Below are 12,171 nucleotides of genomic sequence, written 5' to 3' on the forward strand. Positions count from 1 at the left end.
GGGGTTGCTCTTCACAGGTTTGACAATGCGTCACTCCGTGCGCATGCGCCAATTTACAGGAAGCGTTAACGTTTTTCTTTTACCAGCTGATTTAGCCAAATTGTCAACAGTCAAGCCTGCGGTAGCTGCGCTGCTGAAACGACAGTATATACGGTGAATATTTTTTATATTTTCCTCTCAGTAGCTATATCTTATTTAGACCAACTGCTAGCATTTGTGTATTTAACCGGGCGTCGAAATATATATTCAGTTTTGTGTCGTCCGACCCGAGTGGTCGGAGCGGTGTCCCATTCGCACATAATAACGCAAGATAAGGAGGTATAGCTGTTGATGTGATAACATGTAACGTTACTGAGGGAGTAACCTTAACGCTCATAGTGACAGAGAGTGCATGGGGTGCCAGAAACACGACAATAAGACGCGGGGAATGGTTTTAAATGGCAATTTTTGCTGCAGTGATGGATGTTTAGCAGCGATGTCTATGAGGTGGGAGACAGCGATCTGAGGCGCAGCATCCCTGCTATTAAAGCTCAAGTTTCACTGCATGATAGGGGACAAAGCTAGCAACGTGCAGTACTTTCAAACATGACTCAGTGGCTCAATCAGTGAACACAGGGGAGACGTTCAGGGCTTATCAGTGTTAAAGGGGACATATACATATTTTCAGGTTTATATACTTGTGTTTTGGTTTTCTACTATAACATGTTTTAATGTTAAAAAAACAACCTTTTTCTCATACTGTCATACTATACCTGTATTCATTCACTGTCTGAAACACTCCGTTTTAGTGTCTGTTAAGCACCCCCTCCCGAGAAGCCCGGTATGTTCTGATTGGATTGCAGAAAAAAAACAAGGCGCACCTTTGCAAAGGTGTGCTGCTTTCCAAATTGCATACTTTTTTTTCTTTTTACTTTTAGTAGGTACTGCAGCTGCCCGTACAAAGTACTTACTTACGACAGAGTACTTCTCTGTCGTAACATTGCGCCTTGAGGTAGTATGAGGATTGTGGGTCAGATTAGCCAGAAAAGCATGCTGGCTTGCATGCTGCCAAATGCAACCGAATGCAGTAGGATATCTGGGTATTTATGGCAAAAAAATAGGATGGTAGTATGGGTATTGGAACGCACCTTTAGTTCTCAAGCAGTGGATGGAAATACTCCGATTGGGGGGTGGTATATTCTAATGAGCCTGCATGTGACATAGGAAGGGGAGCCAAATCTTAAAGGTCCAATGTGTAGGAATTTCGCCCCATCTAGCGTTGAGATCATATATCTCAATCAACTCTCGCACCACGCAGTTCAAAGTACGTATTACAGCTACGGTAGCCTTCACGCTTCAAAAAGCCGCTCTCTTGCTCTTTTCAATATCCTTCTTCTTTTTTCTGGGCGAAGAAGAAGTGAAATTTGGATTTTGAATAAGTGTGGTCCTCCATGTTTCCTTCTTCAAACTTGCCGGGGGCCGGGAAGCTACGATACCCATTAGCAGCATTAGCAGTATGTCCTGTATGTCCCTTACCGGCTAACGTATTTCAATATGGAGCGTCTACCCCAGTTCATGCGAACACAAATGTAAAATTTCAAGCCAAAAGGAATACTTGGAATTGATGGTGATGGTAAATATTCATGAAATAGGACAAGTTTGTGAACGGGCAACACAGATTTTGATAATGAACAACTAAACACGTTACACACTGGGCCTTTTAAGGTCTGGTTGAATCCCATGTTTTCTGATCTAGGCAGCCCACAAAAAGTGGACTGGGTTGTCTTATTTCACAGAATGTGGGTTGGTAGACACTCCAGATACCCAAATGTATGTGCACAAGTACTGGAACAGTGAGTTTTTCCATGTCATGATGTGTCCCCTTTAAGGAATGCAGCTGCTGTTTGTTTTACCTTTGCAGTCCTTGTTTTTAAGCTGTAAGTCTATTCTGTGTAACATTGACAGAAATGAAAAACCAAAGTCAAATCCCTTGTGTACACATACTTGGCCAATAAAGATTCATGATTCTGCAATGCAACACATGTCTTTTGCTATTCCTGCCAACAAAATCTCCACCCTTCCTTGGAGAGTCCAGTGTGTTTTGCCTGGAGAAAGAAACAAAATTGTGCATGAGGTAAGGCATTATGTAACCTCACACTAAAACATAACCTTTCACTTCTTCATTCAGACAGAACGAGGAGCGAAGAGAGGTCACGACACCAATCGGCGAGACTTGACTACACTCTGGAAGTGACTGACCTCCCAGTAGCACCCATCTCCACCCCAGGGAGGAGGCCCAGCCCCCCTGCCGTCTCCTACGCGGGCCGGTATGAGCTCCAGAGGGAGTGGAGGCCGCTCCAACGGCACACTACCACAAACCAAGATCTGCCAGTTCAAGCTGGTGCTGCTGGGTGACATGGCTGTGGGCAAATCCAGCCTGGTGCTGCGTTTCGTCAAGGGACAATTTGATGAGTTCCAGGAGACGACCATAGGAGGTGTGTGTGTGTGTGTGTGTGTGTGTGTGTGTGTGTGTGTGTGTGTGTGTGTGTGTGCGTGTGTGTGTGTAACTATATTCGTGGGGTCCAAAAACCGGTAATCCAGTATACTTGTGGGGTCCCGACAGCTTTGTGGGGCCAAAATGCTGGACCCCACAAGTTTAAAGGGCTGTTTGAGGGTTAAGACTTGGTTGTAGGATTAGGGATATAATTAGGTTATGGTTAGGGTGAGGGTAAGGGTTAAGGTTAGGCATTTAGTTGTGATGGTTAAGGTTAGGCCGGGTAAGGGGCTAGGGGATGCATTATGTCAATGAGAAGTACCCACAAAGATAGTGAAACACACTGTGAGTGTGTGTGTGTGTGTGTGTGTGTGTGTGTGTGTGTGTGTGTGTGTGTGTGTGTGTGTGTGTGTGTGTGTGTGTGTGTGTGTGTGTGTGTGTGTGTGTGTGTGTGTGTGTTAGTGTTAGAAGTCAATCAATAACATTTTATTTAAAGTGTAAAATCACCATTAAACATGGTCTCAGTGCACTTTACAATTAAAGGAACACAGAAATAAGAGACCGCAACAAAACAATTGAACGGCTGTAAAGCAGTAATAATAGACAACACAGAACCAGCAACATGAGTGAAAAAGGTTTGTGAAGGACGCAGAAAGGATGGTGTGTTAGGGTTGGCCGTAGCAAGTAGAGGTGGGTCGTCAGCCTAGGCGACCGAAGAGGGAAGCAAACATGCACCTTGTAACCGGTCATTTCTCTCCTTCGTGTCCAGCTGCGTTCCTGGCTCAGTCGGTGTGTCTAGATGACACCACAGTGAAGTTTGAGATCTGGGACACCGCGGGACAAGAGCGGTACCACAGCTTGGCTCCGATGTACTACCGTGGCGCTCAGGCTGCTATCGTTGTCTTTGACATCACCAAGCCGGTAAAGTATTAAAAGATTCAATTCAGTAGTTACTTCTGGGCAATAGTGACAAAATGTGTCCTAAATATCATTCAGGGTTTTTACCTACCATTATAAGGCTTAGCAACGTGACATCATGACTTCGCATAAACATACACGCCACTTTCTAAAACCAAGTGGCGTGTTATCTGCACGCATTTTGAGCTGTCCGCGTGTATGTCTACGCCGTATACAGCGGACGGGTTGCAGACTGATGTCAATAAGTGGCGTATGTATGACCCGCCAGTTCGTATGCCATTTTGGCGTGTTATCAAGACGCATAATCGCTTTTTCGGACGGTTGGGTTTAGGAAAACTATAACGGGGTTGGGTTTAGGAAAAGAAGAAAGCAACGGTTGGGTTTAGGAAACGTGACACGCGGGACCCGTTCCCCGGTCTCCTGGGTGAAAGTCCTGTGTTTTACCCATGCACCCCCCCGACCAGCCTCCCTCCGGATTTTCGCCCTTTCATACTACTCACTACGGCGTAAATTGACACGTAATCGCAAGGTAATGCTAGTCAATGGAGGCCAAACGGCGTTGATAAACACGCTTAAAAAGCAATCATGCGTCTTGATAACACGCCAAAATGGCGTACGAACTGGCGTGTCATACATACGCCACTTCACGAGATCAGTCTGGGCTTACAGTGTTTCCTCTATAGCGATTGGCAAGTGGCGGTCCGCCACGGTTAGATTTCTCCCGCCACGGTATCAGAAAAAGCTTTTTGTAGACCTACAGTTCAATCAAAACGAAATGAAAATATGCCTCATTGTGTGTGAATACAGGTGAATAAATAGATTTGCTTGTGTTGCAGCGAAGTGTCAGTTCTGTTTAATACGTAAAACATTTGGCGGCGGGGCGCGGGGGTGGGGGGGTGGGGGGGGGTTCCGACAGATCTGCCCCCACTGCTAAAAAAACATCCTAGAGGAAACACCGGCTTAGGCTCAGCACCCGAGCCGTTTTGGGCATCATCTAAGCCAAATGAATGTAACTAAAAGACTTTTCTCAGATCTAATGATTGTAGTTGGTCCCCAGTGGACCTCATTAGCAAGCTTCTTTTTCTTTGTTATGTATTTATTGTCTGCCCAAGAGTTTTCATCGTTTTAGACACCGATATGGTAATAATATAGAAAAGGAGTTGTCGTGAGGAGCTAATCACTGGAGGTAGACTTGAAAGTAAGAAAGTGTCACACACTTTGGCTCGGATTGTTGATTTGAGGAAGGCCTGAGGGCCAAAACGTCGTCCGAATAAACAGAGCTATGCATATGGAGCCAGAGTTTGCAACACATTTTCCTTGCTTTCAAATAATATTGGTCCAAAATGATGTGAAATTACTATTTAATTTTTTTATTTTTATTAGTCTGTATTATAAGTCTTCCACAAACCTGCCTGCAGAAGTGTTTGTCAGACATTCATAGTTTATTTCAGTCAGCTAAAACAGTCAAATCAGTCCTGGGCAATAATTCAATATGATCATTTATCATCTTTCAATGGAATCCTATCGTGATGAAATCCATATATCGAGATATCGTGATATACAATTACGCTGTCTAAATTGATACAAACAAGCACATACTAACTCAATTTTCTCAGAAAATCTGTTGTGAAACATTTGGAAGGAATATCATTTGAAGAATTGCAGATTTGTTTTAACATCACACTATTTGTGTACGTGCATCTAAACTTATATTATACGTATAATACATAAGTATAATACTTATATAGTATATATATACTTATTATACTTATATTAAGTATAAAGCTGGAAAAATAATTATTTATTTTTTGTCTATAATTTCACTTAAAACTGTTTACCACATCATTGATGATTATTTATCTAAAATCTCATCTCATCCCCCGCAATATCGATATCGATGTATTTGGTCAAGAATATCGTGCTGTCTGATTTTCTCCATATCGCCCAGCCCTGAGTCAAATACATGAAAACATTATTTTTACTAACTGTACCACAGCCTTTAAGGCCAGAAGTTACATCACAACCTTAGATAAAAAGCATCCAAGACAATCTGATATTAATAAATAGCAGCATACGACCCAGCTCTATGCATGCGTCAACTTTAGGAGGCGAGCAGTTTGTCCCCTAACTGATGAATATTCTCCATGAACGGCTTCGACGAACTCTGCCATTTTTTGCCTGGTGCTTACATGCGTGTTGTTGGTTTATCTTACCTGCTGCTGTGTTTGTGCAGGAGACTTTTGAGAGAGCCAAGGCCTGGGTGAAGGAGCTGCAGAGGCAGGCCAGTCCGAACATTGTTATTGCCCTGGCCGGGAACAAGGCCGACCTGGCAGAGAGGAGACTAGTAGAGTATGAGGTAAGACACTCCCGTGCAACCCGTTTATTTTTGGCTGATACCTAACGAACTAAAACCGATTGTCTCTCTGAAGTTGCATGGTAATCAACTGCTGATGACAGGTTACGTATGTGTTAAGAAAAACGCCACATATAATATTAAATGAACTGTTCACACAGTACAGTAACGTGAGCTATTTAAATTAGCTCTTACCAGTGTATCTCCGTGTGTACTTGGTCCACAGCAATCCCACTTCACCGCGGCCGCAACAACAAAAAAAAAAAAAAAAAAAAAAAAAAAAAAAAAAAAAAAAAAAAAAAAAAAAAAAAAAAAAAAAAAAAAAAAACAGCGGGCTTTTTTAAAAAAAAAAATAAAAAAAAAAAAAAAAAAAAAATTAAAATTAAGTTATAGAGACAAGAAGAAAAAAAAAAAAAAAAAAAAAAAAAACAAAAAAAAAAAAAAAAAAAAAAAGGGGGGGCCCCCCCCCCCCCCCCTCTCCTCTTTTTCTAAATGTACTTCTGTTGATCCAGACTAGGTAATTGATCACAAAACATTTTGACTATAAATACAGTATTTGGCTGCTTTCAAATACTGGTGGTAAAAGTACTTATGAGTCAGCGGGTGCCTGACAAAACAAGCGCTTTGTTGCAGAAGCTGCACGTCACAGTTCCAAGATTCGTGCATAGTGGTCACGGCTCGGGCTCTACTGAGGGCCTGCTACTGTTAAAGAAACATTGGTTACACTTAGGGTTGCAAAGGGGCGGACATTTTCCGGGAAATTTCCATAAACTTCCCATGGAAAGTTTAGCTGGGGAATTTTGGAAACATTCCAAATTTGATTTACTATGGTAAGAGGACTATACAATTAACACACACAGGCTAATAATAGCAATGGGTTATGTATTCCCCCCCCGTAGTAGCCTATGGTGATTACTGCGTGCGTGCATGTCATTGACGAATATAGGGAGGACATTCAACTGAAGTTGCATTAAATCGGGTTGTTTTAACCAAGGTTATGCTGCAATATGGTTTTTTTTCAACTACATTTAAGTTCCCTGTTATAGACTAACCGTATTATGACAAGCAATATTAAAAATATCCAGTTTATTCCCATTCATTTCCGTTTATTCCCATGGAAAGTTTCCAACTTTGAAAATTCCTGGAATTTTGCAACCCTAGTTACTTGAAGGTATCTACACAAGAGTGACATGACACCGTCATGAACGTGTCATAAACATTATAAACAAGTCATAAACGTTTAACATAATGCTTCTGTCAGCAAGTGTCATGACAAGTTAGGGTTAGGGTTTTGTGTCATGACTGTGTCACGTGTTCTTGACAGTGTCGGGTCACTCTTACGTAGATACCTTCAAGTAAAGTATTACCGAAACAGCCTTTCTTTTCAGCCTTTGTAGTGTTTGTATTTCTGCCGATGTTCTATTAGTATTTGTTTGTGTGTTGTATGGAAAAGGAAGCCCAGACGTATGCTGAAGACACTGGCTTGCTCTTTATGGAGACTTCGGCTAAGACAGCCATGAACGTCAATGAGCTCTTCCTGGCCATTGGTGAGTGTCCGTTCATATAAACCAAAAAAAAATGTGACTTTTATTTTCCGAAGAGAATGAGATTTAGGCCACAGGAGTTATCACCCTCACTTAGTAGATTATATGTTTGGTCCAGGGTGTTGTGCATGTTAAAAACGTCCTCACAGATTTAAATGAAATTGGGAAGAAAGTTAAAGGTGGACTTTTTTTTTTTTTTTGTCAAATTCAGAAATTCACCTCACGGCCCGCTAGATGTCCATTCTGTGTGGGCTGGGGGAAAAAAAAATCCAGTGTTCATATATAGCCCTGGCCTTGTAAATGGGAAACAAACAAAGTGACTCAAAGCGAGCCGCACAACACTAATCCAGCCAAACAGCAAAAGCCCTGTTTGTGCTCATGCACAGGATGGGGGAAAAGGCCATGGACGTATAAAGAGACAGGCAGTGGGAGCAAGGGGGACGGTTAAAAAAATGTAAAAAAGAGCTCTGACAGGAGGGGTGTACCTGTTTGGGTGTTGGGAGTTGAAATATCAACGATCTTTCTCTAGAATCGCAGACTCCACCTTTAAGCCACGAGCCAATGAACAAGGGATTTTATTTTTGATGCCGATTGTGAGATATGATATGAGATTTTTAAAACATTTTCAGTGTTCCCTCCTGAAAAAAAAATGACTTGCGTTGATTTAAAAACATGAGGCACATGTATGCCATGATAGCTCATACACTATGTGAATTTTGGTTCAGATTCAGGATTAACTCAAAAGATTTCTTAACAGGGCGACCCAGATGCTATTTGAAATCCCCACCTTATTTTCTGATGAATATCTGCACATATCTGAATAAATAAACAAGTCTGGTGCATGGATAGGGCTGGATTGAAATAACCGATTCTCCAATTAAGAGTTATCTGATATCTATTTTTAAAAAATCCCCAAATTGATGTTCTCATTTATGTTTTTTCACCATGGATGTACACTACCGGTCAAAAGTTTGGGGTCACTTAGAAATTTCCATTCCACTCCATTATAGAGAGAATACCAGCTGATCTGAGTGGGTGGCTGATCTTTAATGCAATATCTACATTGTCCATTATCAGCAACCTTTCATCCAAAGTCCCAAAGGCCCATTCTGTTTACTGATCTGATATCATTTTAAAAGGCTAACTGAGAAAACATTGGAGAACCCTTTTGCAATTATGTAAGCACATAATGTAATCTGAAAACTGCTGCCCTGGTTAAAAAAACACAATGCAACTGATCTCAGCTGGTATTCTGTCTGGAATGGAAATTTCTGTAGTGATCCCAAACTTTTGACCGGTAGTGTATCGGTCATGTTAGTCCTAGTCCTTTAGGCATGGGTTGGTTACCGGTTTCAAGGTATACCGCGGTTTGAGAAAGTCACGGTTTCCAAACCACTAAAATGATCTGTCATACCGTTCCTAAGGTATGAGTTTAGAAAGCTCTCTCCCTGCCAGCGTGCAGTGTGTTTCAAAATAAAATACTTTATGTTCAGTGGAAAAAAATAAAAGTTGAAAAACCGGCCCATGCCTAGTCTTATTAAGTAAAAAGTACTTTAAACGGTTCCACTCTTACTGTCAACATTAACCTGGGTCATTATAAAAAAAATGTGGGTTGCTTCTTGCTTGTACAATTTACAGCACAAGTTCTCTGAGAATCACTTTTCTATCCAAGATAAATTGGTGTTGTAGCTGAAATTTCCCAGATCTAAACGATATTGAATTGGAAACATAATCGAATCAGGACCTTGTGAATCGACGATACCCGATACCCCGCCCTATGCATCTATCCATGATTATCTCTCACTTTTAAAGATATTTTGGTGTTATTTTTTTGGAGTATATATTAGAGTACTTTCTGGTTAGAAAGAGAGTCTGTTGTAAATTCAGTTGTAGGGCTGGGTACCGAATTCAAGACTTTTTAGGCACCGACCAATTGCCTCTAAAGTATCGAGTATCGAAGAACGCCTCGTCATTCAATACCCAGTTTCAATACCTAAGTCAGCCAATGAGCACGCAGCATGCTTCTACCAAGATCTAATAATGTTTGTGATTGGCTGTCTAACGTTGAACGTCGTAGAGACGCGCAGGAAAAACTCTACGTTACACAGAGAGACGGGGCTCCCGTAGTAGGAGCTGAACCATAACTAAAAAGATTTTTGCCGTAATGTTGCAATTTCTTTTTGTTTTATAAAATTGGTATCCAAAAAAGTATCTTTTTAGGAACCGGTATCAAAGTCACGACATTGGTATCGGTATCGAAGATTTCTTAACGATACCCAGCCCTATTCAGTTGTGTTTAAAAAAAAAACAACAACTAAGGTTTATATGTCAAAATATTTCTTTGTCTTCTTAATGTAGCAAAAAAGATGCCAAAAACAGACACCCAAAACCCTACACATGCAGCGCGACATCGGGGGGTCAACCTCCAGGACCCAGACGCCCACTCCACTCGAGCCTGCTGCGGTGGGAACTAGACCTCCACAGCTCCCACCAGTACTCCACCATCCACACCACCACAGCCCTTCAACCATCCCGTCTCCGTCAACCAAGTTAAAAAGGGGTGGGCCTGACGCGGGGGGGACCCAGTGTCCACTCACCCCCCACTCATCCTCCTGTCAGAGCAGACAGAAATTCAAAAGGAGAGAATTAAAAAAATAAAAAAAAGGGGGGAAATGAAGAGCAAACTGAGTTGGAGAAGAAAGACACGACGTTTCACACATCTGTGTCTCTTGACCAACAACTGCTGAGTCTGCGTTTTTGGAAAGTACGAGAGGAAGGGGTCGACTGAGAATGAGGAGGAGAAAAAAAAAGAAAAAAAAAAAAGAATGTGAAAGACATTGGCAAGCCTGTTGTAGTTTTATAGCACTAATTGTGATTTTTTTGTTCCGTAATTCTGCCTTGCGTCATTTCAGTCACAGCCCCTGATCGCGTAGAAATGCACAAAAAACGAAGCGGCACACGCTGGCGAGTGGCCAGGAAAGAAAAAAAAATAATAATAATACAAAGAAAAAAGGGTCAAGCCAAGTTGTGAGGTCGTGACTGCTTTCTTCTTCTCCTTCGTCAGAGCTTGCGCACGCTTGCTTTGCCCTCCTCCTAGTCCCGAATGGATCAGATCCTGCTGTGAATAACGCTGCCACATACTGAACCCCTGGAATGATCCCGTCATTTGTAATCCCCCCCCCGACCTGCCTGACCTTCCCCGGTGTCCCTAGCGCTGGCCAGGCTCACAGTAGATAAGACCCATGGCACAGTTTGCCCCTAACATAAGTCCACTTGTACGTATTTATTGTCGGGTGTTTTGACTTCTCTCTCGTGTCTCCGAGGCGCTCCTATTTCTCCTCTCACGTCCAGATAGAAACTCATCATGTGGGGAAAACATTTCAACTTTAAAAAGATTGATGATTTGACATGGTGTTTCTCATTAATACATTTTGGTCCGACAGACTTTGTTGTTTTAATAAAGAAAAGAAAAAACTGATTGCTGAAGTGCCGTGTTCCTAAAAACAGTTTGGGTTTCAATGCCTTGCTTGAGTGCTCGTAGGGAAAAAAATAAATAAAAAATGTCTGTGGCTCTTCACAGCAACAATATAGACTTGATCTGCAGTGTCTATAGTCCCATGACTAATATTTTAATGTATGAGCAGAAAACTTAACTCTAACTAATGTCTTTTAGCAGAAAACAACTCTATCAAACATACCAGACTCACTGTATTTATTAAATGGCTTAATTTTCTTTTTCAGTTGTTACAATGAGCGATGGGGCTTATTGTAATAGCAAGAGATGTGGTAGTCCATGTGTGGCTCTGCTCAGATGAAATTATTGGCATCAGATAAATGAGATATTAGGGAAGGGAATGGAAGGCGGGAGGAGGATACGAAAAATCTGACATTTGTAATAAACCTGTACCCGTGCCCCGTGGGAGAGAATCAGCCCATCTTGTGTTTAATGTGTCCCTCGTCTGCCCCTTGTCCTAGGGTTAAGTTGTTGGTGAACATGAAACCATAGTGATCTCCATTTCACTTAATATGATGCTCTTTAAACAAACAACAACAAAAAAAAGAGTTGTGTGCTTGGTTGCTGTCCAAGGCTTGGCTGAAGAAAAGGAAGTTAATTAACAAAAAAAAACAAAAAACAGAAGTGCCTATTCCCAGTTTCTCTCTTTTTTTTTTCTTCTTTTTTTTGTGAATCATGCGTTTGTGCTTCGTAGGCAAAGTGCAGGACATTTCCCTGACATTGGCTTGTACTATGAACCAATAATAACTTGGCGCTCGGTCATTAGGCTACTCCGTATCGGCTCTTTGTATGGATGTAAAGAGATGTTGTCGAATACACTGTATGTTAAATATTGTCTTACATTTGAATGAAAGTGTATTTTAGCACAGCACACTTGTAAACCTGGAATGGATCATTGAAAAAGGGACTCTAATCAATGTTATAAATCTGTTTGATTTCAACAAATATTGGGTGTCCAGGAAATCATTTTGTTCTGCTTTTTTTCCAGATTCACAACCAGGCAAATTAGAGCTCATTGATATATAAAAAAAGGGGGACTAATTAAGGGTTTTCAAATAAAAGCTACAATTATTTGTACACACGTACACACACACACACACACTAAATTAAACAGCATTCACTTCCATTCATTCGTCAGTGATCAGAAGTAGGTTCGGTGATCTGTGCAATTAAAAACAAGACTTGATTTCTCATCAGCATCTTAAGTATGTATCGTGTTCAATAAAGCTGTGAATGGCCCTCTGAGTGCGGAATGGTGATTGCGTTTCTTTCACTTGCTTCAGTGAAACTAAAAGTTATTAACAGCCAAATTTTTCCCCTAGAACCGTACAGGCCAGAAAAATCTTTTGGTTACACTTTACTTGAAGGT

General features: G+C 41.4%; 1 protein-coding gene across 2 annotated transcripts; it reads left to right on the forward strand.

The window, feature by feature from the left end:
* Window positions 1-42: 42 nt before the first annotated feature.
* Window positions 43-12,047, forward strand: rab5b (RAB5B, member RAS oncogene family). 2 transcript variants are annotated; one of them, XM_039817177.1, is made up of 6 exons: window positions 43-153; window positions 2,168-2,474; window positions 3,243-3,394; window positions 5,625-5,747; window positions 7,198-7,291; window positions 9,647-12,047. In XM_039817177.1, exons 2-6 carry the CDS (start codon window positions 2,309-2,311, stop codon window positions 9,760-9,762), a joined length of 651 nt encoding a protein of 216 aa, XP_039673111.1. In that variant the 5' UTR covers window positions 43-153; window positions 2,168-2,308; the 3' UTR covers window positions 9,763-12,047. The 2 variants fall into 2 exon arrangements, with proteins under 2 accessions (XP_039673111.1, XP_039673112.1); XM_039817178.1 differs by having other exon boundaries at window positions 48-153; window positions 2,172-2,474.
* The last annotated feature ends 124 nt before the right edge of the window (window positions 12,048-12,171 follow it).

This window comes from Perca fluviatilis, chromosome 12 (genome assembly GCF_010015445.1).
Source record: "Perca fluviatilis chromosome 12, GENO_Pfluv_1.0, whole genome shotgun sequence".
Lineage (NCBI taxonomy): Eukaryota > Metazoa > Chordata > Actinopteri > Perciformes > Percidae > Perca > Perca fluviatilis.